Genomic DNA, 27825 nt, shown 5'->3' with positions numbered 1-27825 from the left:
CTAAATTTCTCATATTTGTACCTCTACTCTTTGTAAATGTTTTTCCCATAAATGCAAGATACGCACGGTTCTCTTGATCTACCATGCTATATTCTAAACTTTATTTGATTCATTATGGTGTGTGGTCTTCATTCAAGGTCGGGAATGGAGGTCATAGAAGAGCACATAGCCTTTAGCATCAAACTGATTGACCCCACTAATTGATCATTTATGCTGATAAGATCTAAGGTGAAAGAAAATACTTTTGACCTGAATCTGTTGGTTTTTGTAGCACAGAATCAACACTGGGCCCTTGAAAGCACAATATAGGTTCACCTAATAGAGGTGACAGTATCCAAAAGTACAAATTTCATAAAGAGAGGTGAATTTTGATTCAATGGTGGACCTCCTTGATCAATACTTTGAGTTTTGTAGATGGGTTTTCCTGAAAGCACAAAGAAGTTGCATAGGGAGTGGGAAAGACTAGTAGGAATTAGTCAGGCGTTTTATGAAGACATAAACTTAGGTAGGGTACGCTCTTTTTAGACAGAAATCTTAACTTTGATCCTTGTTCAAGCCTTCACTGTGGGATGAGGGCCTGATGTTTGGATTACTTGTGACTTTTGAATCTCATTTTTATGTAGTTTTGATCAGCACACTGACACTCACATATGGTGCATCACAAAGAAGCATTAGCATTTTCTGATTGGATAACTATGTATTTATTACAATTGGGTAGACAAATCTGTGGCATCTAAAGCATTGTCTCAAATTCATGTTAGTATTACTTTCTGGCAAGAGAATTGAATTCTTTCAGGTTTGTGATTATATCTTTCAAGTTCTTGGCAGTGATACTTATAGGTAGAGCACCTCGTTTACACACGCGCCAATGTTTTTCAGAGGAGTCCATCATGTAATCAAAAAAATATTGATCTTCTCCAATCTTTGTTATCGAAAGGCCAGTTATGATTGAGTGGGCATCTTACAACATCCGAGAATTGTCCAACTTATTTGTAAATGATTTTGAATTGCATCTCTTTTGTTGCTTCATATTAGGTGATATCTGCATTTTGCTTAGTTATGATCTTTCATAGCTAATGTTTGCCCCATTTGGCTTCTCCCCTCCCTCTTGTGGAAGTTGGGATCCCTAGGTAAACTGTTTTTGATGGACCCAAGTCAATTGATAGACTCTAGTCTCCACATGTGCTTATTTGTATTGTGAAGAAAGAGTTGGGACCTTTTGGTGGACCTCATCTCTCCTATTATTGAAGGATTTACCCTACATTTATCATTGGATTGAACAATAGTTCTTTCAAGGGAGTCATGGATTAAAGATTAAGGATATGTTAATGTAATTAATTATGTCTAGCCTTGAAAGTACCAAGGAGAATTTTGAAATTAAAGTAGTTAAAGCTGATTTTAAAGTAGTGTTAGATAGGAAACATTTCTGGTAGCATTTCTTTATATATTTCTGTCTGTTGGCTGGGTAAGCTTTAATACACATCAGTTTCTGTAAATGGTGACTATGAATATATGTATAATCATATGTGGCATGATAGTTTTCAGGTTTTTGCAACACCTTTTCAGGTTTCTATGTTCTGATTCCTGGATTATTTTGGACATTTAGTAAGTATTATGTTTTAGGATTTGTGGCGTGGTCGATCCACTTAGATTGCAGTGGCATCTCCTTTAACTGTCACTCAGAGTCTCAGAGTGTATTCTTCTAATGCTAGGGGTGTTGCTGACATTTATGAGTCTGGTTTTATGGGAAACTCCCTATGATACCCTTCTTGTGTTTTGATGAATAAGATAATAGATTTCAGAAAGATTCCTTACATTATTTATAGATGATGTAAAGAAACTCATCTTCTGGCCTAGGCAGTTGCTAATAATGTACTTTATCTTGTTTGTTTGCCTCTCCAGTTTGTATCTGTGTTCTGCGTTACTGAATTTAGTACCTTAATTATAGAGCCTTTCAAGTTTTGCCCATCCATTGCGTATGAATGAAACTAGTTCAAACCCGTGATGAGATAATCTTTTCCTGAAGAGTGGATAGTGCATGCTTTTGTGATAAATGATCTATCATATATTCAGGGGACAGAAAACCTTCTGGTCCAGTAATGAATTGATTGGATCAAAATAGTTACTTGATGGTTCTATTGATAGTTCTAAAGCATTCACCTTCTTTTCTTTTTGGCCCCTTTGGTTGGACTTTTCAGTCCTGTTTGGAAATTTCACCAAATTTTGAGGGCATATTGGGACAATTTGCCTAGGCAGGTAATGAGCTATTCTATTGGTATGTTTGAATGAAAAGTTGCATCAGACCCTTCTTTTTAACTTTAATTATTACTTTATTAGAGACAGGCTTATAGCACAATCCTTACCAAGCAAGAAATCTCCTAACTCTGACCAAAGTTTTAGCCCGACACCTTTTTGTTTATTAGTATTGTTAATATGATTTGGGTGCTGTTGTTTGGGTGAGGTCGTTGATAATGTGATTGATTGAACTTAGTTTAGTTAAGAAATCAGGGCGTTAGTTGTTAACTTGTACTCTGGAACCAGCAAACTAGAAATGGGTGGTTCCTCAGTCCTCATTGTTACATAATAGGGTAGCTCCAGGCTCTATGTCTTTTAGAAACTTGGAAGTACGTAAGGTTAGGGGGATAGTGAGGTCCCGTATTAGCTGCATGAAAATGCACAAACCAAAGCAGAGAAAGAGGGCTCAAATGGACCCATTCAACACACAAAAGAGCTAGAATAACGAACTTTTCTGTTTTTCTTATTCTCTTTTATTCTCTCTCTATCTCTCTCACTCAGATACACATCTCAACACAGTATCTTCCTGTATGAGCCTTTAAATAGAGCCAACAACTCTACCCGCCAAGTCACAGACCACCTAATCATTTGTTCTATTCTGTCCTCCTTTTTGTTCTCTCTCTCTCTCTGTTCTGCTTGTGCTTGCTTGTCTGAGAGTTCATCTTTGTCCTCTCCCCACAAGCATTGGTCTTTTTGATTCATTCTTTATCTCAGTTTAAAATGGCCAGCCATTAGGCTTGGGTGGAAAGCCAGAGAGGGAGCTAGAGAGACATATATTATATACATAGATATGGAGAGTGACAGGAAGGTTTTAAGAACTCTGTTTGGAGCTCTTCTGCTTCTGGGTGTCTTTTGGTTTTTCCTTGCTGGAATTCTAGTAAACCGCAGTACCGAAAAATCAACTGTTACAGTTTCATCCACCAAAATGTTCAAGCATTGGAAGTTAATTGGAAGAGAGAAGCATGCTGTTGTTTGGGACTCCTCCTTTATTTACGTGAGCAAGAGAAGAGTACCAAATGGACCTGATCCCATTCATAACAGGTACATTTCTTTTCCTTCATCAATATTTACCGGTATATTTTTCTTTAGCATAAGTATTGTTGCTGAAATATGATTTGGACACGCACACTGAGACTGTCGGAAAGAAAACCAATCAAAGGAAAAGCCAGATCACAGTAAGCAGAAAGAGAATATATTGTTTCCATAAATTGAATTCATATATTCGCTCTCAGATTTTCGGAGATGTGATAGTGAATTTTTTTACATACAAGTGGCTCTGCCATCTTCCTGGAATATTGGTTTTCTTTCCTTTTTGGTTAAAAGGAAATGCATCTCTGTTTCTTTATTTGTATGTTAGTATTTTTCATTTTTGATTGGATAGTGGGTACATAACAAGAAGATGAAGAATCAAACTTGGCCTAGGTGTGGGTTATATTTTATATTATCAGTCAGCTTCAGTAAAAGAAACCATCAAGACCCTAAAATTGAGATTATATGGAAGTTGATGACTGTCTGCCTCTTTATTAAAAGCTTCTTTATATATCAAACTTTCTCTTATTTTTATAAGGAACACCTAAAGGCCTGGGAGAAAGAACTTGACAACTTTTGTTAGCGGAGGGAACATGTAGAGCTAACTCCTCCCTTTTGTTTTAATTATTTATGTTAATTTATTGAAAGTTCATCCACTCTTTTTGCCCCATTAAGTGTCGAATGTAATCCCAATTGATTTTTATCCACTACCCCATTGAACAAATTATGTTACAGTGTAAGCACAAAATAGAAAAAGGGATTGATATTTCTGCTAGTTTTGCCATACCATGGATATAGAAGTTATTCATTTCATCCTTTAAGGAGAACAGCATGGAAAAAAGAAAAAGAAAAGCAGAGAATGAAATTTCTTTGCCTCTCATCTTTTTAGTGCCCCCTACTATGTGTATTCAGGAGAGCAGTCAAGACTAGACAACCACCTACCCGAGCGTAGCCGGCGTGAAGGGAATTTTGAAGCATCAGAAGTGGAGCTGGATGCATGTACAATAAGTTATATATATCTGCATTCTGCAATTTGTGCAGTCATTTATCAATTTCTCCGCTTTTAGGAATTAGGATTTGTGGAGTATTAGTTATTGAAAATTTTGGAGAGAAGGTAGGTTTTAAGGCTTTAAGCTCACTAGTTTGATTTGATGTCCAAGTTATGAGCATGGTGTGCTATGACGGAATTGCAGCCTCACTGTAAAGTTTTTCATGTGCATGGATAGAAGAACCCGAAGCTTATCTCAAACAAAACATACACGTTCAAGAATCTTGAGAAAGATGGGAACTTTGCATTGAATTGTATCTGAAAATGCTTTGGATTGGAGACAAGTTAATGGATTGGATTTTGCTTTGCTTTTTAAAAACCAGACCAAGTAGATAGATACTATAAGAGAATTGGAACAGCACCCAAGAAAGCTTTTATCTATTCTGTAGTCGTCCCCCACAATATACATGGAATGGAATGGTCTTGTTGTGACTTGTATGATTCATTTCTTCTTTCTAATTTTTAGGCTTTCTTCAAGTGGCTTTTGTTGTTTGTTTGTGTTTCCCAGATAAAGCAATGCCCTTCAGATAAAGGTGCTCTGTTCTCAAGGAAATCCTTGAATGGTGCTTTTGCCAATAATGTTGCCATTTCATTTATCCCTTTGAATTTTTATTTATTTATTTATAGTTAATAAGAAACGGATGGTTTTTGCAGACATAGGTTTAGTCAAGTTGGCTACGGATGTGATACTTCTCTACAACAGAGTTCAAATTCCTCTCCCCGTAATTTAGATTATATCAAAGTAGAACATCGTTCGTATCAAAAAAGAAACTGATTGTTTTTCTTCCATTGGCAGATTCTGTCATTTTTCTCACATAAATCGAGTCTTTATAGTTATTTCATATTTGTCCATCCCACTTGACTTTAAACATAACCCACCAACGTAAAAAAAAATATTTGATCTAAAGCGAAAAGAGAAAAAAAAAAAAAAAGTAGAAACGCATTCAGTTCAAAGTTAGCATAATGAATATCCAAAGTGAAAACGAAGGAGCTAAAACTCTGCTCACTGCTTTTTCTTTTGCTTCCTTTTCTCGCTTGATTTTGATTGATTCGAGAGGGAAAGACTCGGTCCAAAGTAACTGAGATTCAAAATTAATTACAGCCCTTTTTGTTGCTTGGGAGACAGATTCCCCTCCCGTGCAGCTCCTTTGATTGAAAGAATCAAGGAAGTAGAGATTTTTTCCCTTAAAATTAGTCTTACCGAAATTACTTTGTGTGACAGATAGAGTGCATGGCTTTAAACGGTGAAGCTGCGATTGAGCAAAACCTAACTCACTGGTTTTGTGAGATTGGTTTTGGTATCAATAATTAATTCAGCAATTTGTGTCACTAATTAAACTTATCACTGTCTTATTGACTTAAAATGGGGAGAGTTTATGTCAATAGTCAAGCTAGGGACACAATTAAACCTCAAGTTTTGAATCTCAAATGATACAACAATGTAGGAGAGCCATAATAGAGGCTGGAGGTGAGACACTAAGGTGTATCCCTTTTCTGGTCATTGTGTCACCTCCATTAAACTCCATTGCTGAGCTTGTTTGGTGGCTCGGACTGGATTGTACTATAAAAATTAAATTTGACTAGTGTCCCTGTGTTTGGAGAATTTATAAATATTGAGAATGGACTAGACATATTAAATATTGTTTGTAGCTTACAAGTCTTATCTAGAGTGGTGAAACTCCATAGCATAGCACTGGACTGGCTCAGTCTCAATCATGTCCAGTCCAAGCTACCAAACGGGCGCGACATAATAGCATATTTTTCATCGACTATTCCTTCCTTCAGAGTGTTGACTTTTGAAATTCGTATTTGGCTTATTCATATCTATAATGGCCTATCTCATCTCATGCTATCAGTGATGAAACTTAAATCTAAATGGTGCCGTACTGAATATGCTGGTAGGTAGTGGCCTAAGCCTACAAGTTAGACTTGGCATGCATTGCTGCACAAAACTTTCCTGAGCTGGTCAATTTGAGCGTGAACTTAAAGTTGGCCTTATGAAAAGTATCGTCCCACTTTAATTCTAGTGGTAAGGATTACACAACTAGTCAATAACAGGTAACTGTACTCCGTGGCTCAAACAAATTATTTGCTGACTGTTTGTGCTTGTGCATGTGTGTGTATATGATGCAGGGGAAACTAGCATTGTCGGGAAAACGGAATGATACAGCTGAGGTAAAGTTTCTGTGAATATCTTAGTATTAGTTCTCTTGATCGAAATTATAGAGGAACAAAATAGTGGGCATGTTACTTCTTGTCTCATAAACAGAAAGCTCATCAGAAAAAGAAACAATTTCCTTGACAGTGTTTGAGAAAACCAAAGTCATCATCATCAGAAGAAGAAAACAGAGGTTTTTTGAGAAACCAAAGTCATCGGTTTCGAATCTAAGTCTTGGATAATTTGAAATCCTCGTGACAGGACAAGAAGATTAAAAGTTACTGTGATCAGTTCATATCATATGTGATTCTACATAGGTCTGGATTGTTTATTCAGTTCTGGCCTAGCAATAGTTCAGACTCAGTTCTATCAATTATTCAGTGCAGGCCTATAAGCTATCCATTGGTTCTTCTAGCCAAGACATAAATTGATCATATTCATAGATAGGGTTAATTTCTTTAAGAGTGCATTGAATCTGATTATTAGAAGGAAAAACAAAACAAACAATTACCCTGTTAAAGTAGTAAAATAGCAATTTCAAACAGATTGGGTAGATATGACCCTACAAGGCAAGGAATCTTCTGGTTGCTATACTGTTGTATTACATTAAAAGTTCCATTTGTCATTTTCACACCAAACTTTTATGGGCAAAATCAGGGAAGCATATTGTAAATATCACTGGACCTCATTTGAGTATTGTTTCATATAACAAAGGGCAAACAAATAATTTATTGGGATGCAGGACCGTACTGTTTTGGTAGTTTATCGTATTATACAGCTATACTAAAAAATAGGGGAGATCACACACCATTTACATATGAACCTATGAGAACTTACCTCAAGATGAAAGTCTCTAACCATTTGCCATCCCCCTCCCCTCTTTGATTCAAACCTAAGCTGAATCTTTATCCGGCTTGCGAAAAATCAAAGGAAACTCATCATCTTGTTCAGTGAAACTGTTGTCTTTGCTCATACTCTTCAATGAATGGTAAACCTGGTACATAGACCACCTGTCCTTGGGCCGAGAAACCACACAATTACTAGCAACTTTCAGAAATTGCAAAATTTCCTCATCGTGCCCTTTTCCACAGAGAGCTTTATCAATGGCATCCTTGGTTCGACCAGAACTTGTTAGATGATTTACCCAATCCACCACGTTACCCTTAAATCCCTCCTCAACAGTGGTGACTTCTAGTGGCTTTTGCCCAGTTGCCAGTTCCAGAAGCACTATTCCCAATCCATAAACGTCCCCTTTCAGTGAAGCAACCATAGTGCTTGGATATTCTGGAGCTACATAGCCAAGCTCTCCCAAGTCTCCAGTAACAAAACTGCTTTCATTAGAATCAGAAGCCGTAAGCGTTGCCAAGCCAAAATCCATTATCCTAGCATCAAAATCCTCGTCAAGGAGGATCACATTTGAGCATATGCTCTGGTGCATAATTGGAGGCTGACAACCGTGGTGAAGCCAAGCAAGTCCCCTTGCAGCACCTAAACCAATCCTAAATCTAGCTGGCCAATCCAATCCAGAACCACCTCCATGCAACAAAGAATACAAAGTCCCACTTGACAAGTACTTATAAACCAGAAGCTTCTCCTCCTCCACGACACAAAACCCCAAAAGGGGTACCAAATTCGGATGCCTAAGCTGTCCTAAACGGTTCATCTCCAACCGAAATTGCTTCTCACCAAGCTTACAAGTACTAAGCCGCTTAATTGCCAGAGCCGACCCATCAGGAAGTAGAGCCTTATAAGTAGTCCCTGTTCTAGATGAAATGATCACATTTTCGGGGCTGAAATTATTCGTAGCCGCCATCAAATCAGCCAACTTAACCTTCACGAGGGGTTTCTGAAACAAGGAAACTTGAGTAAGCTTGTGAGCCCTCAACCTCTCAGCCCAATCTTCTCTTCCAACCCCATAACCTCCCTTCCTCTTCTTGCTCAACCTCAAATGGTACCACCACCATAGCCCCAAAGCCAACAACAAAGAAGCCGCGGCACCAAACACCCCAGCAGCAATTATAATAGCAAGATTCTTCTTACTCAACCCACCACACTTTGACCCAAGAGGCCCTCCACAAAGCCCACTATTCCCAGCAAAATCAGCCTTATCAAAACGGTCTAAAAAAGCAGGTATAGTACCAGTCAACTTGTTATTGGCCACTGAAAACCTCTTGAGCCTAACCAAGCTAGAAAATTCATAAGGTATAGTCCCAGAAAGCTTATTATCCGAAAGGATCAGATTGTTCAGGTACTTACAGTGTTGCAGATCAGTTGGGATTGAGCCTGAGAAATAATTGTTGGAAAAGTCCAAGGTCACCAAAAATGGCAACCAAGTACAAATATCAGGAGGGATCGACCCAGAAAGCTTGTTGCCTCCAAGATCCAGATTCTGAAGGCTGGAACAGTACTCTATGTCCTTCGCAATAGCACCAGAAAGCTCCATGTCTCTGAGCTCAAGGTTTAATATGCGGTTCTCTCGATCGTTCCAGCAGGTAACTCCCACAAACTTGCACATGGAAACCACAGACGTGTTCCTGAAATCCCAGGAGGCCAGCTTTCCAAGTGGGTCTTTCAGAGATTGCTTAAGGCTCTGAAGGCACTTCACATCGTCCTCAACCACAGCCCCATAAGAACAATAACAAGCACAGCTCAAGAACAATATGGCAATCCATATCCTAACAGTCATGCTAGAGATTGAGCCAATCATATTGAGAAAAGCAATGATCTTCAAGCAATTCACTATGGAACAAATGATGGGTTGTGCGTGTTTGAGGCGTAAGAGGCTCCAAGGACTTGTCAAATTTGCGCGTATTCTGAATCTGATTGGGAAAGTCTCAAAGAGAAGAGGGCCATTGACTTCTCTTCTTCCGGGTGTTGGATGTGGGAAATTACCACTTACCACCACCAGGCCCGGGCAAACAGTCGCATGGAAATTTGGTTGAATAGGTTTTCAATTTATTCATAAAGTAAATGAATCCCTGAATTCAATTTTCTGAGTGTATGATGGAGATTGACAATTGGACTCCGGGGTTTGATAAATTATTTGACTAAATCAAGCTATGATTAGTTGGGAAGGGGTTTTTAATTGAGGGTTTATTTGACCAGATGCTTGTTTTTTGAGTTAGGTCGTCCACCTACAGCCTACAGGGGCTGCCTACTGCACCCGAAATCAATACCGTAATCTTTTGTTCATTAGCTCTCTAATTAGTTCGTTAGTTTATAATTAATTCCTTATTTTATCCATGATGATTGGTCTTTAGTGCGCAGCCAATCGGACTATTGGAATATGCATCTTTGACCGCCACTAGCTTTTAGATATTTTGTTTTTCCACACTAGCTTTTAGATTGGGTTGGAATTTTTTACTATTTCTATATTCATCAAATTCTGTTGAACAAAGATTTTTCTTACACACCTTCCAATTGTACAGAAAAATATGTCCCTTTTTTTTTCTTTTTTTCTTTTTCAGAAAATCAACTATATTTGTGAAGAAAAATTTATATTCACTTGTGTCTTACAAATTCACATAATTTGATATACGCATTGTTAAGAAATGCGATACTAGTAAAGGTTTCACTAGGATAGTGGTTTGGAACAATTATTCCCTTATGAAATGTCATGTATTTGAATCCTAGCATCCGTGAAGTTTGTATGAATTTAGTATGCTATGTCATTTCTCAATAGAAAAGGTTTCAAAAAAAAAATTGCGAAACTGAAAAATTAAAAACTAAAAACAAAACAGTTATCACTCCTAAAGTTTTCTCCATTCTTACCATATGAATAGTAGACTAGAATGTAGTCCAGTTAAGAGGCACCAAATGCTAGGCAATTGTAGATTAAGTCAGTTAATTATGACAGTGTGCATGTTTTCTTACAACCAAGTTCGAATTGCACTCCGATAAATTAGAACAGTTCAAGGAAAAAACACCAAATCATCTGTTATCCAACAGGCTTGTTTTTCCTGACCCAATAGCTTGCTCATCCCACAATTTGGCCCATAAATCAAGCTCAATCTCAACATCTAAAGCCCAATAAATAACAGAGACCCAACAATATCCTGACGTGCTGATTGTCTGCCAAACTTTGGATCACACACCAACACGAAACGTAACATACAGCAACAGCAGAGATGAGACATGACGCCACGCCCCTCCTCCTCCTCCTCCTCCTCCTCCTGCTGCCCAGTGTTTTCAAATTTTTAAAAATTGAACATATCCTTGCGTGACCGCGCGTTTACAAAAGAAACGTGACCCGCGTCTTTTTGGTCCTCCAAAAAAGGCATTTATGTTCTCGGTGGGCACCCGGTCCATCCTCTGCGTCTGCGCGCCTTCAGCAGTAGAAAATGACCAAACCAACCCCGAATCGTACGACATCATGAAAAGAGTTCAACTACGATTCCGATGTCGTCTTCTATTTCAAAGCCTGTCTCTCCAAGACCTACTGTCCTTGTCATAACGGAACGGGAACGCGAGAAGGCATAGTGTCAGTATCGTAATTCAAAGCCTAGTTGAGGGGTAATTACGTAACATTCGAGAGAGAACAGACTTTCAGTTTCCTAACAGACAAAGGCACACGCTATACAGCCAACACCCGAAGGGGAAAACATGACCAAATAACCAATAACCTCCCCTTTTCTCTCTCTAGGCCACTCTCACTAGTTCACTAGTTCACTAGTTCGTTGGCCCCGAAGAGAAAATGGAAGACGAGGCACAGGTGAAATTCCAAAAAGAACTTTTTTTTCCTAACCACCAATACCACTGACGGCTCCACCACCGTCGCCGCCACTACACCGTCTCAATTTCAAGTCTTTGTTTTCAAAAATCAGTGTTTATCTGCTTATTTAATTTTTGTTTTGTTGACGATGCAGAAAATGGTGGCTGTGAAGAAGGCGTACGCGGAGATTATTCTGAACACAGCGAAGGAGGCAGCGGCGAGAGTAATGGCGTCGGAGCACAAAGCTCTTCGCTTTCAGCACGATCTGCGTTCTACCAAAGATGAGTCGCTTCGCGTGCTTCTCCGCTTAAAGCAAATGATCGATTCCAAGGTTTGCTTTTTCTTTTTCGAATTTTGCATCCTCGAAAGTTTTGTTCTTTTTCTTTTTCTTTTACTAGTTTCGATGATCCGATTCTGGTCTTGTTTGGAAAGAAGGTTTCATGAATCTTGGTAATTTAGTTTGCATTGAATGTGTATGTGTTTTTGTAATTGCATTCACTGTGGCGAAAGAAGCCATTTTTATTTTGAACTTTGAAGAAGCTGCACTTTGAAATTGTTTGTCTTTGCGTCTGCTGTTAAAGCAATTGCATTTCTGAGCAGCAAGAAAGTGTTTCCATATGCTAATTACTAGTTATACAGTTATGCTGACAATGTTACCGTTCTGAATAAGCTTCTGCCATTTCTCTTTGTAAATGTTTACAGTGAACGTTAGCCCAAAAATATTCACCATACTGTTTGGCTTAACCAATCTCCACATTTTGAAATTCCTGTGATATACCACTTGTGCCTTGTCTGGTATTGCTAGGAGGTTCTTTTGATTCTCTTTGTAATAAACCCATGTGCACATTGAATGATACAATAGTGTCGTATATAACTTATGGAATTTCTACTGATTACTCACTCATTGTAGTTACCATAAGTGCCTGCTCTTATACTGCATTTACCAACATTTCAATTTATAGACAAGTGAAGCAGAGATAACATCCTCGAGCCAACAAAGAAGGATTGATGAGCTTGAAGCACAGCTCCAAGAGGCAGAGGATATCATAACTGATTTGAGATCAGAGTTGAAACAAGTATGGAGTGAATTGGAGAGGGTAAATAGCAACCAAGTGAAGCCTTTGGATGGACAAATCACAAGGGAAGACGCATCATTTTCAGAAAGTCCAACACCTGAGCCCATCTTACTCTCTTGTCTAGGTTCAGGACATGAAATTGTTCCAACTTCTGGCCTGGACAACATCCCAGTGAGTAGAGGTATTGACCATAAATGCTGTAATGAAATGAAACAAAGTGAGCAGTTGAGTGTTTCTGATTTGGATAAATTTTACGCCCCTGACTCTGACCTTGCGTCAATAATCATGGGAAGTAAGGAGCCTGAGCTGCTCAGAAATGGTTGTACACAAAGAATTCGTGCTTTTGAAAGAAATTTACTTGATGAAAAGGTGCTGCCTTCTGGATATGTAGACAATCACATTTCCCATGGGAAGAATGAGTTGGGCACCAAAGCAAGTGACAAGGAGGAAGGAAACTGTAATTCCCCCTCTAGTAGGGACAACAGCATGGAAGTAATTAATAACCCATGTGTGGGAGAAACCAAAAAGCCTTCTAAAGTCCGCACATTAAGAAGACGAAAGACTCGATTTGGGAAAGCCAAAACCTCGCGCCAATATTGCCCTAGTGAGCTCATGAAATCTCGGCAACCAACTTCAGTCAATGAAAATGATAGGTCCCATGAAGAGGCATGCATCCAACCCTCTGTCAAAGCTGGCAATGTAGACATGACAAGAACTCCCAGTGGGTTGGAAGAAAGTTTGCAGCACAGTAACCGTTATTATATGGACGAAGTTAAGACCATTCGGAAGGGAAAAAGAAAAAGGAAAATGAATAGTAAGAATGGCATTACTACCTCAACTGGTCTGCTTACGAAACCTGGTCAGCCGTCTTCTGTTCTTTCACGCTGCAGGACTTTTGCCTATTTAGGTAATGGTGGTGTTAAATCATACGAAGATCGACCAAACACGACCCAGAATGAGGCAAGGATGAAGGCATTTCCCCGTCTGGATCATGGGTTGACGTTAATTGATATGGATCCTATATCAAGGTCAACAAGTGTTACTGTGAGTATGAAGGAGATTAATGAAGCTGAAGCTGGTGAGAATGCTGCAGACAAGGACATGGGGTTGATAGATGTGCCTGTGTTGATAGTGCAGGAAAATGATATTGTGGAGAATTCAGAGGCTCCAAGTTCTGAATTTGACCATGCTACTGCTGATCTATCATTGATGAATTCTGAACTAAAAGATGTGAATGCATCATTGATGAATTCTGAATTAAAAGATGTGAGAGTATCATTAATGAATTCTGAATTAAAAGACGTGAAAGCATCAGAACAATCAAATAGATCTCCTAGTTGTGCAGACAATGGTAGACTTCTCAAATACACTTTCCAGAGGAAGCGCAAGAATTCCTCAAGAAACCCTGGTCAAAAATCTTCTTTTGAAGGGAGCACTTCTAAGAGGAGGATGGAAGAGAATGAATGCATTGCACAAGAGCCGCAGATGATGAACGAATCTTCTAGGGACAACCGGCGACTGGCTCAGGTTGCTCGACAGGTTGGTTTCCAACGGTCCCTCTCTTAACTCCCTTAAATGTGACTAGAAAACTGAAATAACTTGACCTTATTTTGCATATCCATGAAATTGTCTTAGCACGCAAGGACAAAGATCACTTTGCACTGTCTTTAATTCAAATGACTAGAAGATATTATATAGCTTTATTTCCCAGGGCTAGAACCATAACATGATCGCTGAAGGCATATATGTGTTTTAATAAATGGTGGTGTTTATGAACCTTTTGTTTTATAAATTCACTGTCTAAATACTTGTTAAGTTACTGTTACAGGATGATTGATCTCTCTTAATCTTCTATTTGTTGGCAGCTCATATCCTTGTCTGGGAAAAAATGGTCTTAACAATGATGGCTTCTGCTAACCGACAAGTGTTAAGTTGGATAAGATGGGTCATCAGAACTGATTTTTGAGAGATGATTTTCCATAGAAATTGGACGAGCAGATGGCTGCATTGCATCAGGGGAGAGAGTGAGTGAGAGAGAAATTTATAACTCTGCAGTAGTAAAATCCAAAAATTGTTAGTTTTAATTACATAATGATATTCTATCTTACAATCTGATACAGTTGCTAAACCTGACAGGTTGACACCTCCCCATTCCTGTCAAAATTTCTCCTTTCGAATAGAAATGCTGCCTCTCTCACTTATCCTTTCCAGATTTTCAGTAAGCTCTAGTTTTGTTCACATTTTTAGTCGTGGTGTGAAGCATATTTCAAGCCGATGCTTATAATCTTGTTAATTCATTCTCATAGCACATCAAACGGTTCGAACAAGTCACCATGTAAACAAATCATTTTTCAGAAGAAATAAGACAATTCAAAGAATGAATTTAACAAATAATAACCAGTATCGTTTCAAACGAATGTTGTATCTATTGTTTTCGATGGGATAGTGAATTGTGTAATTTCTGAAAATCTGAGTCATTTTTGAAAGATTTTATTTTGGGACCATTTAATGTAAGATACTGACTTGATTCTTTAGCCCCGCCAAAAAAAAATATGAAATCTGAAGCAATGTCGTTTGACACCAACAGGGTTTGCTCACAGCACTAGACTCTGGTTATTGCATTTGAATGAAACTTAAACATTGAGAACAAAAGGGTTACTGTTTCAACATCAAAGGACCTGTAGCCTGTAGATTTCAAATCTCTCCTTTTTATGAAACATTGGATTGAACTACGCAGAAACCCAAAAGAACCAAAAGAATGATTCTCTGTTTGAACTGCTGCCTCTGCCGCTGCCGCTGGTGATGTAATTTCGGCATGTGGGGTCATTTTCTGATGATGAATTGCATCAAACAGCAAACAGGCGTGCTTTTTCGAGCATTACTTTTAATTTCATTGCCCCTCTATCATGCGGCAAATTCTGCTTTTCCAATTTTCCATTCAAGTAAAAAGGCATGCGGCTTTAAGTTGGTACGATATTCCTTCCTACTCTCCTATGCAGAACAGAACAACTGTTGCCTCAAATCATACGAGTCCATTAAATCTTTGAACTTTTTTACCTGTACAATTAGTGCTACTTCTAACTGCCAAGCAGAAAATAAAATAAAATCAATAGACCCAGTCCAAAGTAGTGACCTTTGTTAATTGGGCAAGCAGGAATTTAAATTTTAAGCCAAACCCAATTGCCCAAAAGCCAAAGTTGGAGAAATCATATCACATGAGTTGCAGGTTGCTGATGAAGTATTGGACTGATGGTACAAAGCCTGCAGGCTTTGGTGAATTTATGTCTAGCTGTCTCCCCAAGCAGCTTGACGTCTCTCTGATCATCACAGCTGGTCCGTGATACAATGAAGCGCACTCACAAATCCCACAAAATCCGTTGCTTTTTAGTGAACCCCAAGTATCCACTGGAAATTTCATTCCCTCGTTCTATAAAAACCCAACAGAGATCACCACCATTTTCATTAGGCATGTAAATTTGTAATATCCAGAGATCAAATTCACAAAAGGGAGATGGGAAAAGAGAGTGGGAGAGTAACAAAGGAGAGAGAGCTTCAAGAGTATATTGTGCACACAGTTTTGTTCACTGCAGGAGCAGCTGTGTTAATGGCGTGTTTACAACGTGTTATATTAATGGTGTTTCTCATGGAGCAATGGCGGGCATGGGTTTTCCTTGTGCTCAACCTCATCCTCTTAGCCATTCTCTTCACTCCCATTTCTTCCACCTCAAATTTTGATCAAAACCAACAATGCAGCAGCAACAACAGCAATGCAGAAGTGGTCGAGAATATTGAACGGAAAAATAAGAGAAGGGAATGTTACAGGTGCCCGTCATCAGACCAAGCAGTAGAAGAAGTTAAAGAATGTGATGAAGAAATATGTAAGAAGAGATCGACGAGTGTCGAGAATGAGGAAGAGGGGTTTGAAGACCAGACAGAGGAGGTTTCCAAGGAGGCCCTGAATGAGAGAGTGGAAGCTTTCATTGTGATGTTCAGGCAGCATTTGGTGTCGGATGCAAGAAATGAATCAAGGTGGAAACAAGTTCTTTGAGAGGCAGCAAATTTGTTGATCAGCATTCTGACCTTAAAATCTTGTATTTGGTAGGTAGTCTTAAAGAAGTTTGTATTTTGGGGGTTTCAACTTTAGGTTTGGTGTCTTGATCTATATTGTCAAAATTTGGCGTTAAAGTTCAAATTTTAGTCTTGGTTCCACTCTGTATCTGAATAAACAAACTGAATCTTGGTTCCACCCTATCTTTTGACCAACTTCTTAAATTTTGACATACTTGGATATAACTTTCCCAACTTCGGTTGTTTACCTCGCGTGCAAAGGATATTTATTTCTAACCATGTGAGTTATAAGTCCCTTGTTCGAAAACTTCGGTTGTTTAACTCTTCAAGTAAAATTTATAAATATTTTTTTGGTTTTTTGAAGGAACCTTTCGACCGAGAAAAATAAGCAAGCCATGGGGACAGTGTACCCTCTTGAATGCCCTTGTGGAGGGAGGGGACCTCAAGCCTAGCTTGTTGTGGGGGTAGCATGGCAGCAATAACAATCATATGATGATTGAGGGGGAGGGCAATATTGTCATTTCACGGGCAATGATGTGAACATGAAGCAAATGGTCCCAAGGAGGGTTGAAGCTTCTTTATCTCATTATAGTTTGAGGTTGAAAGGTATCCGCAAAGACTCAAATCGCATCTACTCCTCCCGCTAGAATGTCTCAACCCATGAAAACAACACAATTTAATTAATTACTAAATAAATATGTCACAGAGCCTTAGTCCAAATCAAGCCCCAGAATTGAGAGAAAACAGAAGGGGGTCTCTGTTTTGGTCCATGTACTTTTATTTATTTATTTATTTATGTATTTATTCTGCATAATATTATAACTACCACCCATAGATTTTCTTGCTTTTCCTCTTTATTTTGTTGTTGTCACGCTCACGATGTATTTCATGTGCTCATGCAATAAATCCAAACCTATAGCCGCGGGTGCCATTACTGCTACGGGCCAACATTATCCATGGCATCACATGGACTGATGGTGAGATGATTTTATTAAGAGTTGGGAAAGCAACTTATCATACATAAACCCCAAGCGGTGATGTACAAATTAGTACTAATCCACCTCTATTCAATCAATCAATGTGGTATTCATGATTGATGAATTGAGAGTGGTTGATACAAATGGATTCACCAACCAAATTGGTTGATACAAGTGGGTTCTAAAATACATCGACTAGCTTGAATGTGGCGCTCATGTTAGACCATTCGTAAGTGTACCTTATATGCTAGATATAACCTGCTTTGACTAGGATATGTAATCAACTAATTGTCACCTAAAATTCACAGGACGAATGTGACAAGCACCAACCAAGCAACCCTAATACTCAAGCAAAGGGGACGTAGAACTTAATCTTTTTCATATATACCCTAATTCCTAACCATATTTGACTATATGTAGGGTATGTGTCTTCTCTCTTGGGGTTGCCGCTGGAGCCATAGTTTGTATGAGCTTCTTGTGTGTCTCTTTCTAGGCTTTCAATTGCTTTGGTATAATAAGGCGGTAGATACAATGATTTTCACAGCTAAATCCACGTTTTGTTTTTGTGTCCAGTACAGCAAATGGAATCAGATCAGCCATGCTAGGAGGTAAACAGCTTTCGTCTGATCAGCAAGCTACAGGAAGTTGCACAAAGCCTGTCCACAAACTGCTCTATCTTTTTGTAATTGTTGCATGGACTTACGAGAGCCTGCTGTAATTAGCCATGGACAGCGAGAATCATAATCCAAGAAGACGGTTCAGAAAGTGGTTCAAAGGAAAGCACAAGAGAGCTGACCCTTATCAACTGAGTCAGGTTTCAGGTTTTGTTACTTCTACCTATGGAGACTTCTTTTCTTCTTCTTCTTATTCTTCTTCCTCGTCTTCTACCGAAGTGTTTGTTTGATTACTGGATTTTTTTTATCTTCTTCAGATGGGGGTGAAGACGAAAGTGAAGATTACTTGGATGATATTCTCTTTCAGTCCATGGAAATGGATCCATGCACTTCAACAATTGAGTTGAGGTAATTTGTTAAAGAAGGAAAAATCTCAAAAGGAATTAAGCATAATGGATTTTAACATATTGGTATATATTTTTCAGAGTCTTTGTGGGGACTTGGAATGTTGCTGGAAGGTCTCCCATAGGAAGCTTGGCGGTGGATTTGGGTGAGTGGTTGAATCTTAAGGATGCGGCAGACATGTATGTTCTTGGGTATGTTATAAACCTGGACTTAATTAGTAGTGTTCATAATTCTGTTTTTTTTTTCTCTAATTGATATGAGAAATTAATATAAACCGATGCCACAACTTAGCAATTTAGCTTGCAGATTTCAGGAGATTGTGCCTTTGAAGACCCGAAATGTAATCGGAGCAGAAGACCCAACCGAAGCAAGAAATTGGAACATGCTGATAGGGAAGACTCTCAACAACGAATATGGGTGCCCTTGGTTGACACCTATATGGCATCCGATTCCAAGTGAGAACTACCAATACGTGAAAAATTCTGAACCTGAAAGCAGGATGAGCAACAATGAGACGTCGATGCGAGAGCAATCAAGAAGCCAACATGAAAAGCCAAAGGGCGTCAGCAAGTACAAGCTAATGGCAAGCAAGAAGATGGTAGGAGTGTTCATTAGTGTATGGATGAAAAGTGACTTGGTCAGCAAGTATTACATTTCAAATGTTAAAGTTTGTTCAGTGGCCTGTGGCATCATGGGTTATTTGGGAAACAAAGGTTCGGTTTCAGTGAGCATGACAATCGAAGGAACTAGTTTCTGCTTTGTTGTTGCCCATTTGGCTTCCGGTGAGAAGAAAGGAGATGAAGGCAGAAGGAACCATCAAGTGTCAGAGATTTTTAGGCGAACGTCCTTCCCTCGATCTCCTGCAGACGATGATATCCCTCATCCTCTCACCATCTTAGGACACGAGTACGTGTTCCTCCCAGTAGAATGTAGCAGTAAAATTTTCCCGTTATTGGTTTTCAGCATTGATCATTGCAATAATCAAGAAAAGGTTCTTAAACTTCATCATTTGCGAAAAAAATTAATCACACAAGAACACAAAATGGTTGGCTAAATGAATACTATTCAACCCAACAATTATAAGAGTTCCTGAAATTCAAAATGATAGAAGGACAAATTTGCAAGATTTAGAATTCAACATAATCAAACTCAATACTCTTACGATTCTGTAAAACTCTAACCAGATTTCAGGATCAATAATTAAACAATGGAAGAAGATTGAGTCAAATTATCAAAGAATGGAGGAAGTCATCCTTAACGTGCTAATTTTTCTTTGTGAAACAGTCGGATATTCTGGTTCGGGGATCTCAACTATAGGCTATACTTGGAGGACAATTCAGCCAGGCAGCTGATAAAGAAACTAGACTGGAGAGCACTGCAAGAGTTTGATCAGCTTCATAGGGAACGAGAATATGGTGGGGTATTTCAGGGATGGGAGGAGGGAGCTATAGAATTTGCACCTACCTACAAGTATTCTTCATCAAATTGCAATCGCTACTCAGGTGGGGTTCCAAGCAGATCAGGAGAGAAGCAAAGGACTCCAGCATGGTAAGAGCCTGGCTAGATTCTGGCTAGATTTTCAGTTCTCTCACCCAGACACGACCACAACACTAGCCATAATCTCTTTCCTTAAAACTATTGAGTATTTGGACTCTTTTAGGTTACAATTTATGGATTCATGAGGCCCTGCCCTGGCTCTAGGTTCTAAGAGATAGGCACAGACTAATTTCACAAGTATGCCTCCCGTGAGTCTTGATATAAATGGCTTTGCAAAAATAATGGATGAGATCATGAGAAGATAAATCTCTTTCTTTTGGTACATAAAAAATTAAATAGGTAATTTGATTATGGTGGCAGGTGTGATAGAATTCTATGGTATGGAAAAGGGTTAACACAGCTTTCCTACTTCCGTAGCGAGAGTAAGTTCTCTGACCATCGGCCCGTCTCTGCCCTCTTCTCTACACAGATAGAAGTAGTGAACTCTACTAATCCAAGAGTGGTTGCAAGGCATACCATTCTTCCCACCATACCACCTCCTGTTGAAACCGTAAGTTTTCTCTAATAATTTCAAACTATATCAGTATACATAAAATTCAGTTTTTTTTAGGCCAAGTCTACATTTCTTGTCGGGATGGTAAGAATAAATTTTTCAATGCAGGAGCAGAGCAACCATGATAAGGAGGCCGAATCTACATTGATATCATTGATCGTAAAGGATTTAGAAGCATCACCAACACATGATACAAGATGTATAGAACAAATAGATGACAGTGATTGCAGCTAGCCTTTAGCACATCGTGTTGTTGCATGCATGCTCTAAATTGTGTCAAAGAAATTTTTAATCTTCTTTCCAGTGACCTTTTTTCTTCTTCATCCTAAGGATTTTCCTTTTTCTTTTTATGACCAGGCAATATGAGTTAGATGCTATAAAGTACGCAAACAGGTAACAATTCCTAAGTGTAAATAACATCCATCTGGTATCCCCAATATAGAAATGAGATAAAATAATCTCTCGAAAAAAGGCCCCTGTATGCCATTGAATTCAAAGGCAAACTTTGGTAATTGATACTGAATAGGAGTGCCGTAGATTTATAGTTCCTCAAGTTCTCTGTTCCAGTACATTACATGCTAGGTAAAATGAACACATAAAGTGGGGCTATGTGAAGTAGATTACTTACAAATATTTAATTTGCCTCACTTGACTCCATTAATCCACCCAGGACCCCCACATTGTCTAAATGGCAACTGGGACATATGCATCTCCTCTGCAACTTCTCACCAACGGTGGCACAAATCTGTTCCAATTCAGAAGTCTGCTTGTTTCCAGTCAAAGCCAAAACTTAGGTAGATCATGCCCACAAAATATGGTACTTAGAGAAAAAGAAAGAAAACCACAAAAACTAACTTAGCAATTGAATTCTCTATTCTTCTTTTCTTTTCTATTGTTTTACAGAACATGAAAGTTCTTTTAGTTGCCGAGAAAACTGGAAAAAGAACCTTCAAAATGTCAACAACCATTTAATGACTATTAGTTGCAAATGTCCAAATGTTCCTTTTCTTTTTCTACATTTACTTATAACTAAAACAGGCATTCACTTTATGAAGAAAGCTGCCCAAGAAGCTTGTACAAATAGCTCATGCAGATTGGACTGCATTCAATTAAGGCAGTTTCGCAAATGATGAAAAATTCAAGTAATCAACTGTTATGCAGTGCATTTGACTGTGCTTATGAATTGTTCATATCCATGGAACTACTTTAAACTCATTCAACCATGATCCATCACTAATGACCATATGAGATGGGCAATTTTCTTTGCATTCTAATTTTCTACATGGTCCAGAGGAATAATATATAATGTGCTTAACCATTGATTAAGTTCAGTAACCAATGCAATCTTGAAAAGGATATCTTGTCAAGTCCTGCAATGCTTTTGTTGCTTGTAACATCTCCTCCATCAAGAATACCTTCCTTTCACAATCAATCAGCGCCTGCTGGACCTGTAGAAGCAGAAGTTCCAGATAATTCAGTCATTTTCATGTTGGCTTCCTGGGAAATACTAACATGAACACTAAAACTATGCATTTAGAAAATTGTAATGTTAGCCATTGGTAATGTTTCAATGACCGATTTCCTACCTGCTTTTGAATGTTCTGTTCTGATTTGTATTCTTCTTCCACTTCAGTTGTCTGAGATATTACACCAGCAAGCATATCTTCAAGTGTACTTAAAGCACCTTCAGTAACCTCCTCCTTCGCTAGTTTGGGATCTTCTTCTGAAACAAAATTGCAATGTTCTTTTAGTTTCTACCCAAGCTACATTATGCGATCATTTTGCTCCTCTTTTGAGGAAGATCTATATTGAAGACGTAAATAGAGATGTAGGAGTTAATAATGACCAGAAGATTTGACAAATGAAAATAAAATAAGAAGGAACAGCACATGTTCAGAGATCAAGACTTTATATAGATTAATGGATAAGCGTGCACAAGCCATCACCTTCTGTACTTCCATTGTACAAGAGCTCATAAATTTTTCGAGCAATTGACTCTTGGAACTTCCTGCATTCAAATTTTTTAACCAGTATGATAGTAACTTAGAAACCGCAGGAAGGCACTAAACATTTTTGAAATAGCAGTCACAGCAATCATGTGAAATTTGTCTATAAATGGGGCATACAAATATGCCATGTATTCCAAAATGCTCTGAGAACTTGTTACAAGTACTATTTTTCTTTTCAAATGAGGCTAACCTTATCTGAGTGTTGATCTCAAACATTTGGCTTATAAACTCATCTCTGCGTAGACAATTATAGCAAATAATTAAAAGACAAGCAATTAGAATTTTTAAAAATTAAAAAATTGAAAATAATAAACAAACGCTTGAGATGAAAATTTCGTACCGCGAAGCCCCTTTTTTGTTCTTTTCCAAGGTCCAAGCAAAAATAACATAAAATGAGGATCAGTAGACAAATATTTAATTAAATTACTAGAAACAGAAAGTAAAAATACCTTAAGAGCATCCAAATCCGATCCGACTGTGGAAATCTCGTCTTGAATCAGAGAAATCCTTGACTGCATTGAAGATTCGATTAAAGCCTAATCAAATTAAGAACAAAATCATTGTGCAAAAATAACAAACCTCTAGCGTTTGAATCGTAGCTTCATTCATAGCCAATTCAACTTCGTATCCTTTAAGCTCTTGCTCAGTAGTTTCCTTGCGGCGCTTGGCTTCCTCGAGCTCCGCATTTGCAACCTCTAGCTCAGATCGGAGCTCTTCAATTCGCTTCCTCAGACCTACCACTCTTCGCTCTGCATATCTCAAAGCATGTGTATCCAAAGTTTTCCAGTTCAAATTTCAGCGAAATTCAAAAAATGCAAAAATGCAAAGAAATAGCTATTCGTTTAATTTCCAATAAAACCTAGCGGGAACAGAATTGAACTTAATTAGCGAGCTCATAGTACATAATTATTAGTGCCTATTTCTACGTTTCTCAGGAAAATGATTTTCTTTTTCTTTTTCCTTTTCATCTACATTTTCTCGGGAACCAAACAGATAAGCGAATGCAAAATAGTAAAAGGTGTGTAGGGACTGTACCTCCGTGCGTCTTCTCGGAGGCGAAATCGTGAATTAAGTTGAAGAGGTGCTTCCGTGGGTCACTTCCCGCCATGGCTGTGTACTTCTGTTTCGCGCACTTGATCAATCAGGGCTTCCGTGGGTCACTTTTTATATATGAGATAGATGATCATAATGATCTTTCAAGTCCCGGTACCGGGCCCATTTTCTTTTTCTTCAGCCCAATATTAGGCCTGGTTATTTTTCTTTAGCTTCTTTCCTTCGCCTCTACGTAATTCGATTCCTCCCTTCCTAATATCGCTTCGGCTTTTATAAAAACAGAAACAAAAGGTTGTATTAGTCTTTTACAAAAAGAGAAACATGAAAGAACGTAACACAAATGCGTATTGCATTGGCTTGAGTAAAGTATATTGCATTGTCTTACTTCCTGTAAAATGATATTTTTAGTGGTGTCAAAATCTGTATGATCTTATCTCAAATGCATTTGGACTTTTATATTAAAAAAAATTAAAAAAAAGAGAAAAAAAGTGTGAAAGTATATCATCCGAGATGATCTCATGAGTGACATAAGTTAAGAATTTAGTTTTAAGAAAGTATAAAATTGATGCCTACAATATTTTTCAGGGGGGAAGTTAAGATGCAGTTATTGTTATTGGAGACTGTTACCCCTTGTGGATATTTTTAACTTCGTTTGGTAGCGCACAATGAGTTTTCTATCTTAACTTTGTTTGGTTCCATCTCCACGATAATGGAAACTGTGTGGATATTTTTAACTTTGCATAAACTTTGCTATACAAATAGTAAATACACTAGAATAAATTCGAAACTGGATATCATAAAAGGTGATTTAAATTATGGAATATCAATTTAAATTGAAGAAATAGGTAATTTCTTTATAGGAATACGTTAAGGTAATAGGGAAAGACTAAGTAAGGACACGACAAGGCAAGGTCAAACATAGGGCACATGAGCGTATTACTCTAATACCATGCCAAAATGAGTATTATCATATATGTATTATTCTCCAATATGGACGTATTTATAAAGAAGTACAAAGATATGTTAACCCTAAAAAGATAAAAATAGGAAATAAATATCAATTATAACATTACTAAAGAAGGACTCGCCAACACAACCAAAATCAAGGATAGAATTCCCAATAACTAAGGCACCATTTGAAGAAATCTCATTGCATAATCATAAAAACTAATCACCCAACCAAAATCATAGAAATCCCCAAGATAAGGAAATAGAGATCGAGTAGAGAGAAAAAGGAGAGAGATTGAAAAGAGAGAGAAGAGGGAGATAGATTGAGAAGAGACAAAGAATAAAGACAAGAGGGAGAAGAGTAAGATATACAGTTTTTAGTTTTCATTATTTGTGTTAGACTATAAAGGAAAATGAGAGTGAGAATGGGAGTAAGGATGAGAGAGAGGAGTAACAAAGTTTTTAGTTTTTGTTTTCACTTTTGTTACTCCTCTCTTTCATCCTCCCATCTCATCTTCCCTCTCGATCTCATTTTCACTCTCATTCTCTCTTCAATTCTCCCTTTTTTCCTCTATATTCTAGCACAAAAACTAAAAACTAACATTAAAATAATTATCAAACGGCCCTATTTTTAGCATTTAATGTTAGCATTGATAAATAAAAAAAGTAGTTGATTTTCTCTCTCCTCTATTGTCCACTTATATATTATAGTAAAAGTATTTTTAAAAAAACAAAAGAGATTGTAAATGAACCAAAGAAAAGTAGGAAAATCAACACTCATAAAGAGAGTTTAGCAATTAATTGCTCCCCTCATTATCTACTTCACTTTTTGAGGATAAATTTTTAAAAAACTTTTGAAAAGAAAACAGCCCAATGCCGACCCGTCCATTTTCCCTCTCCTTTCCTTTTCCAGAGACACCAACCTCTGTCTTCTTTCACTACTGAAGATTGACGGAGAGGAGAGGAAGAACATAAGGAGGAGATGAGAGAGGCATTGGTTCGGTTTTCTGACGGGAAAGCGAAAGCCTATGAAGTCGCTTTTGTAATTGGATAACTAGCATTGAAAACCGCCTTTAGTGAGATTATATAAACGAATGCGACTAGAAAAGGAGATCACAACTTCTTCTTTTTTCTCCTCTTCATTTACATTTTCTCAGGAACCAAACAAATATGCAAATGCAGAATAGGAAAATGTATGTGGGGATTGTATTGTACCTCTTGGAGGCGGAAACGTGAATTAAGTTTAAGACTAGGCTTCTTCAGTGGGTGACTTTCCGCCATGGTTTGCGCACTTACTGCCCAAGACTAGGCCCACTTATTTTTCTATAGATTCTTTCATCTCTTTTCTCTTTTCTCTTTTTTGTTATTTGCACTCCGAATAATAATTCCCTTTCAAGAACAAAAGGTAGTATTATTGCTTGCTCGAGTGCTGTCTTACTCTCTGTAAAATAATATTTTTATTGGTGTCAAATCTGTTTGTATGATCATATCGCATATGAATTGGGTCTTCCTTTTTGTAAAAAAAAATAAAAAAGAGAGAAAAAACAAAAGGAATGATAAGTATATTATCGCAAATGATCTCATGAGTGACATAAGTTAAGAACTTAATCTTAAGAAACTTATATAAAATGGATGCCTAATAATTTGTAGCGATGATTTAACTTGTAGCCATTGATATCGGAGATGCATGATTGAAAAATGAGTGTTATGTTGTCATTTTGATTGGTTCCATCTCCACTCCACTATAAGATACCAAATGGTGTTTTTCATCTATATATATATATAAATAATAATAATAGGCCGAGAATGGTGAAACATTCAAAACACCATATATTCTTGATTAATCCAAATGTTAAGAAACGAGGATAATATGGTAAATATATACTTTTTCATATTGAAAAAAATAATTAAAAAAACAAAATCAAAAAAGGAGTCTTATTTTTATGAAACACAACTACCCATTTTATCTTTCTTAATTCTAAAATAAAAAAATAAAATATAAAACCAATTGGCACACCTATGAGCGTGTGTCAAGGGAGTGTCAAGGAACTAGTTAATATAATGGAAATGGTTACCTCTTTTGGATAATTTTAACTTTGCATAAACTTTGCAATATAAGAGCATCTCCAACAGCCTCTTCAACATATTTGGAATTCTAAAAGAGGTGAGCCACATAAGAAAAACTCTCTCCAACCATCTCTTCAAACTCAGTCATCAAAGCTCCAACCTCTTTTTCTCTCTTCATAACTATTAAGTTGACTTTGGTTCTTCAAACATTTAATTTTATTGGAAAAAAAAAACCTACCCTTAAATTGTAAAAAACATGCATTTTTTCTTTTCAGATAATAAATACATAGACATTTTTCACATGTTTTCCTATTTTTCATTCTTTTCCATGATATTGCACTAATTGAATTGAAGAGTCTATTTAGTGATGGCAACAGGTCGGGTAGGGTTCGGGTATGACAATATCATCCCCGTCCCTGCTCACCATCCCTGCCCATGTCCCCGAACTCATCCCCATTTAATAGGTTTCGAGGAATCCTCATTCCCGTCCCTGTTGGAGGACTATCCCCTATGCCAGCCCCGAATCCCCCATTTTATTGCATAAAAAAATATTTATCATACATTTTAACATTAAGTTTCATATTAAATTATCATTCAACACATACATTAACTATAAAGTTCAACTCAATAATTCAAAATCACATCAATTCAATTTGACAAAACATATATATATATATATATAATCCAAATCTTCATCATCATCATCATACAAAATTTTGGGGGATGCGGTTGAGGGGGAAAGCATAAATATATAAACATAAATTTTCATTGGTTGCAACTTGCACATGGAAACATAAATATATAATACATGTATATACGTTTATGTTTGTGAAGGGTAGGCTGTGGGGCAATATAGCCAGAGAGCTCCTTTGACAGCGCCCATGCTATGACAGTCGGACAGAAGATGGTGGAGTGGAGTGATGCGGTTGCAATTCAAGAAGCCGAAGTCAGAGCCCTATGGTTGACTTGAGTTAGCGTCGGGCGGCAGGGATGCTGCTGCTGGAAAGAGGGAGAGAGAAACAGAGAGAAAGAGAGGTGTGGCTGGAGGCCAGAGAAGATTAAGAAGAATTATGGGAGGAAGGTTAACTTAGGGTTAAATATAAATATCATAATGATTTATTTATTTAAATATAAACATACATATTTTTGGGTCGGGTTCGGGGATAAAGATGCCAATACCATCCCCGCCCCATACATGTCGGGAATTTTTCAAGTTCGGGGATCCCCGTACCCGATACCCGTTTTGCCTCGAAATCTCCCTCCGTTAGGGTCGGAGACCCGATAGGGATCCATCCCCGCCGGGATTTCTGCCATTCC

General features: G+C 37.8%; 6 protein-coding genes across 13 annotated transcripts; 4 read left to right on the top strand and 2 right to left on the bottom strand.

The window, feature by feature from the left end:
- The first annotated feature begins 2936 nt into the window (after positions 1-2936).
- On the top strand, positions 2937-4462 carry CLE25 (CLAVATA3/ESR-RELATED 25). The gene is made up of 2 exons (XM_008232475.2): positions 2937-3336; positions 4237-4462. Exons 1-2 carry the CDS (start codon positions 3086-3088, stop codon positions 4274-4276), a joined length of 291 nt encoding a protein of 96 aa, XP_008230697.1. The 5' UTR covers positions 2937-3085; the 3' UTR covers positions 4277-4462.
- Positions 4463-7196: 2734 nt separating this feature from the next.
- Positions 7197-9582, bottom strand: LOC103329944 (Leucine-rich repeat protein kinase family protein). Its single transcript, XM_008232473.2, has one exon. The coding sequence runs from the start codon at positions 9235-9237 to the stop codon at positions 7423-7425; it is 1815 nt and encodes a 604-aa protein (XP_008230695.2). The 5' UTR covers positions 9238-9582; the 3' UTR covers positions 7197-7422.
- A 1090-nt stretch (positions 9583-10672) lies between these two features.
- LOC103329943 (uncharacterized) lies at positions 10673-14521 on the top strand. Of its 2 annotated transcripts, XR_016125834.1 has the most exons (5): positions 10673-11241; positions 11396-11572; positions 12204-13856; positions 14183-14341; positions 14454-14521. XR_016125834.1 is itself a non-coding variant. In XM_008232472.3 (4 exons), exons 1-4 carry the CDS (start codon positions 11224-11226, stop codon positions 14213-14215), a joined length of 1881 nt encoding a protein of 626 aa, XP_008230694.2. In that variant the 5' UTR covers positions 10673-11223; the 3' UTR covers positions 14216-14521. The 2 variants fall into 2 exon arrangements, 1 of the variants encoding a protein (XP_008230694.2); XM_008232472.3 differs by having other exon boundaries at positions 14183-14521.
- Positions 14522-15562: 1041 nt separating this feature from the next.
- Positions 15563-16574, top strand: LOC103330199 (Putative membrane lipoprotein). Its single transcript, XM_008232746.3, has one exon. It carries the CDS (start codon positions 15829-15831, stop codon positions 16363-16365), a length of 537 nt encoding a protein of 178 aa, XP_008230968.2. The 5' UTR covers positions 15563-15828; the 3' UTR covers positions 16366-16574.
- A 1110-nt stretch (positions 16575-17684) lies between these two features.
- On the top strand, positions 17685-20754 carry LOC103329942 (type I inositol polyphosphate 5-phosphatase 8-like). 7 transcript variants are annotated; one of them, XM_008232471.2, is made up of 8 exons: positions 17685-17826; positions 17936-18183; positions 18294-18384; positions 18462-18572; positions 18688-19287; positions 19666-19929; positions 20239-20428; positions 20540-20754. In XM_008232471.2, the coding sequence occupies exons 2-8, from the start codon at positions 18087-18089 to the stop codon at positions 20663-20665; spliced, it is 1479 nt and encodes a 492-aa protein (XP_008230693.2). In that variant the 5' UTR covers positions 17685-17826; positions 17936-18086; the 3' UTR covers positions 20666-20754. The 7 variants fall into 7 exon arrangements, with proteins under 7 accessions (XP_008230693.2, XP_088905731.1, XP_088905735.1 ...); XM_089049605.1 differs by having other exon boundaries at positions 17688-17826; positions 17941-18183; XM_089049607.1 differs by having other exon boundaries at positions 17804-17839; positions 17941-18183.
- A 132-nt stretch (positions 20755-20886) lies between these two features.
- LOC103329940 (spindle assembly checkpoint component) lies at positions 20887-23634 on the bottom strand. Its single transcript, XM_008232470.3, has 9 exons — positions 23476-23634; positions 23020-23189; positions 22890-22952; positions 22781-22800; positions 22631-22675; positions 22378-22439; positions 22018-22154; positions 21791-21879; positions 20887-21198 (listed from the first exon to the last, which is right to left on the bottom strand). Exons 1-9 carry the CDS (start codon positions 23546-23548, stop codon positions 21066-21068), a joined length of 792 nt encoding a protein of 263 aa, XP_008230692.2. The 5' UTR covers positions 23549-23634; the 3' UTR covers positions 20887-21065.
- Positions 23635-27825: the final 4191 nt, after the last annotated feature.

The sequence above is a fragment of the Prunus mume genome, linkage group LG4 (assembly GCF_029339155.1).
Source record: "Prunus mume cultivar Tortuosa linkage group LG4, ASM2933915v1, whole genome shotgun sequence".
Classification (NCBI taxonomy): Eukaryota; Viridiplantae; Streptophyta; class Magnoliopsida; order Rosales; family Rosaceae; genus Prunus; species Prunus mume.
The sequence above is the reverse complement of the archived record's forward strand: the minus strand, read 5'-3'. Positions and strand labels throughout refer to the sequence as shown.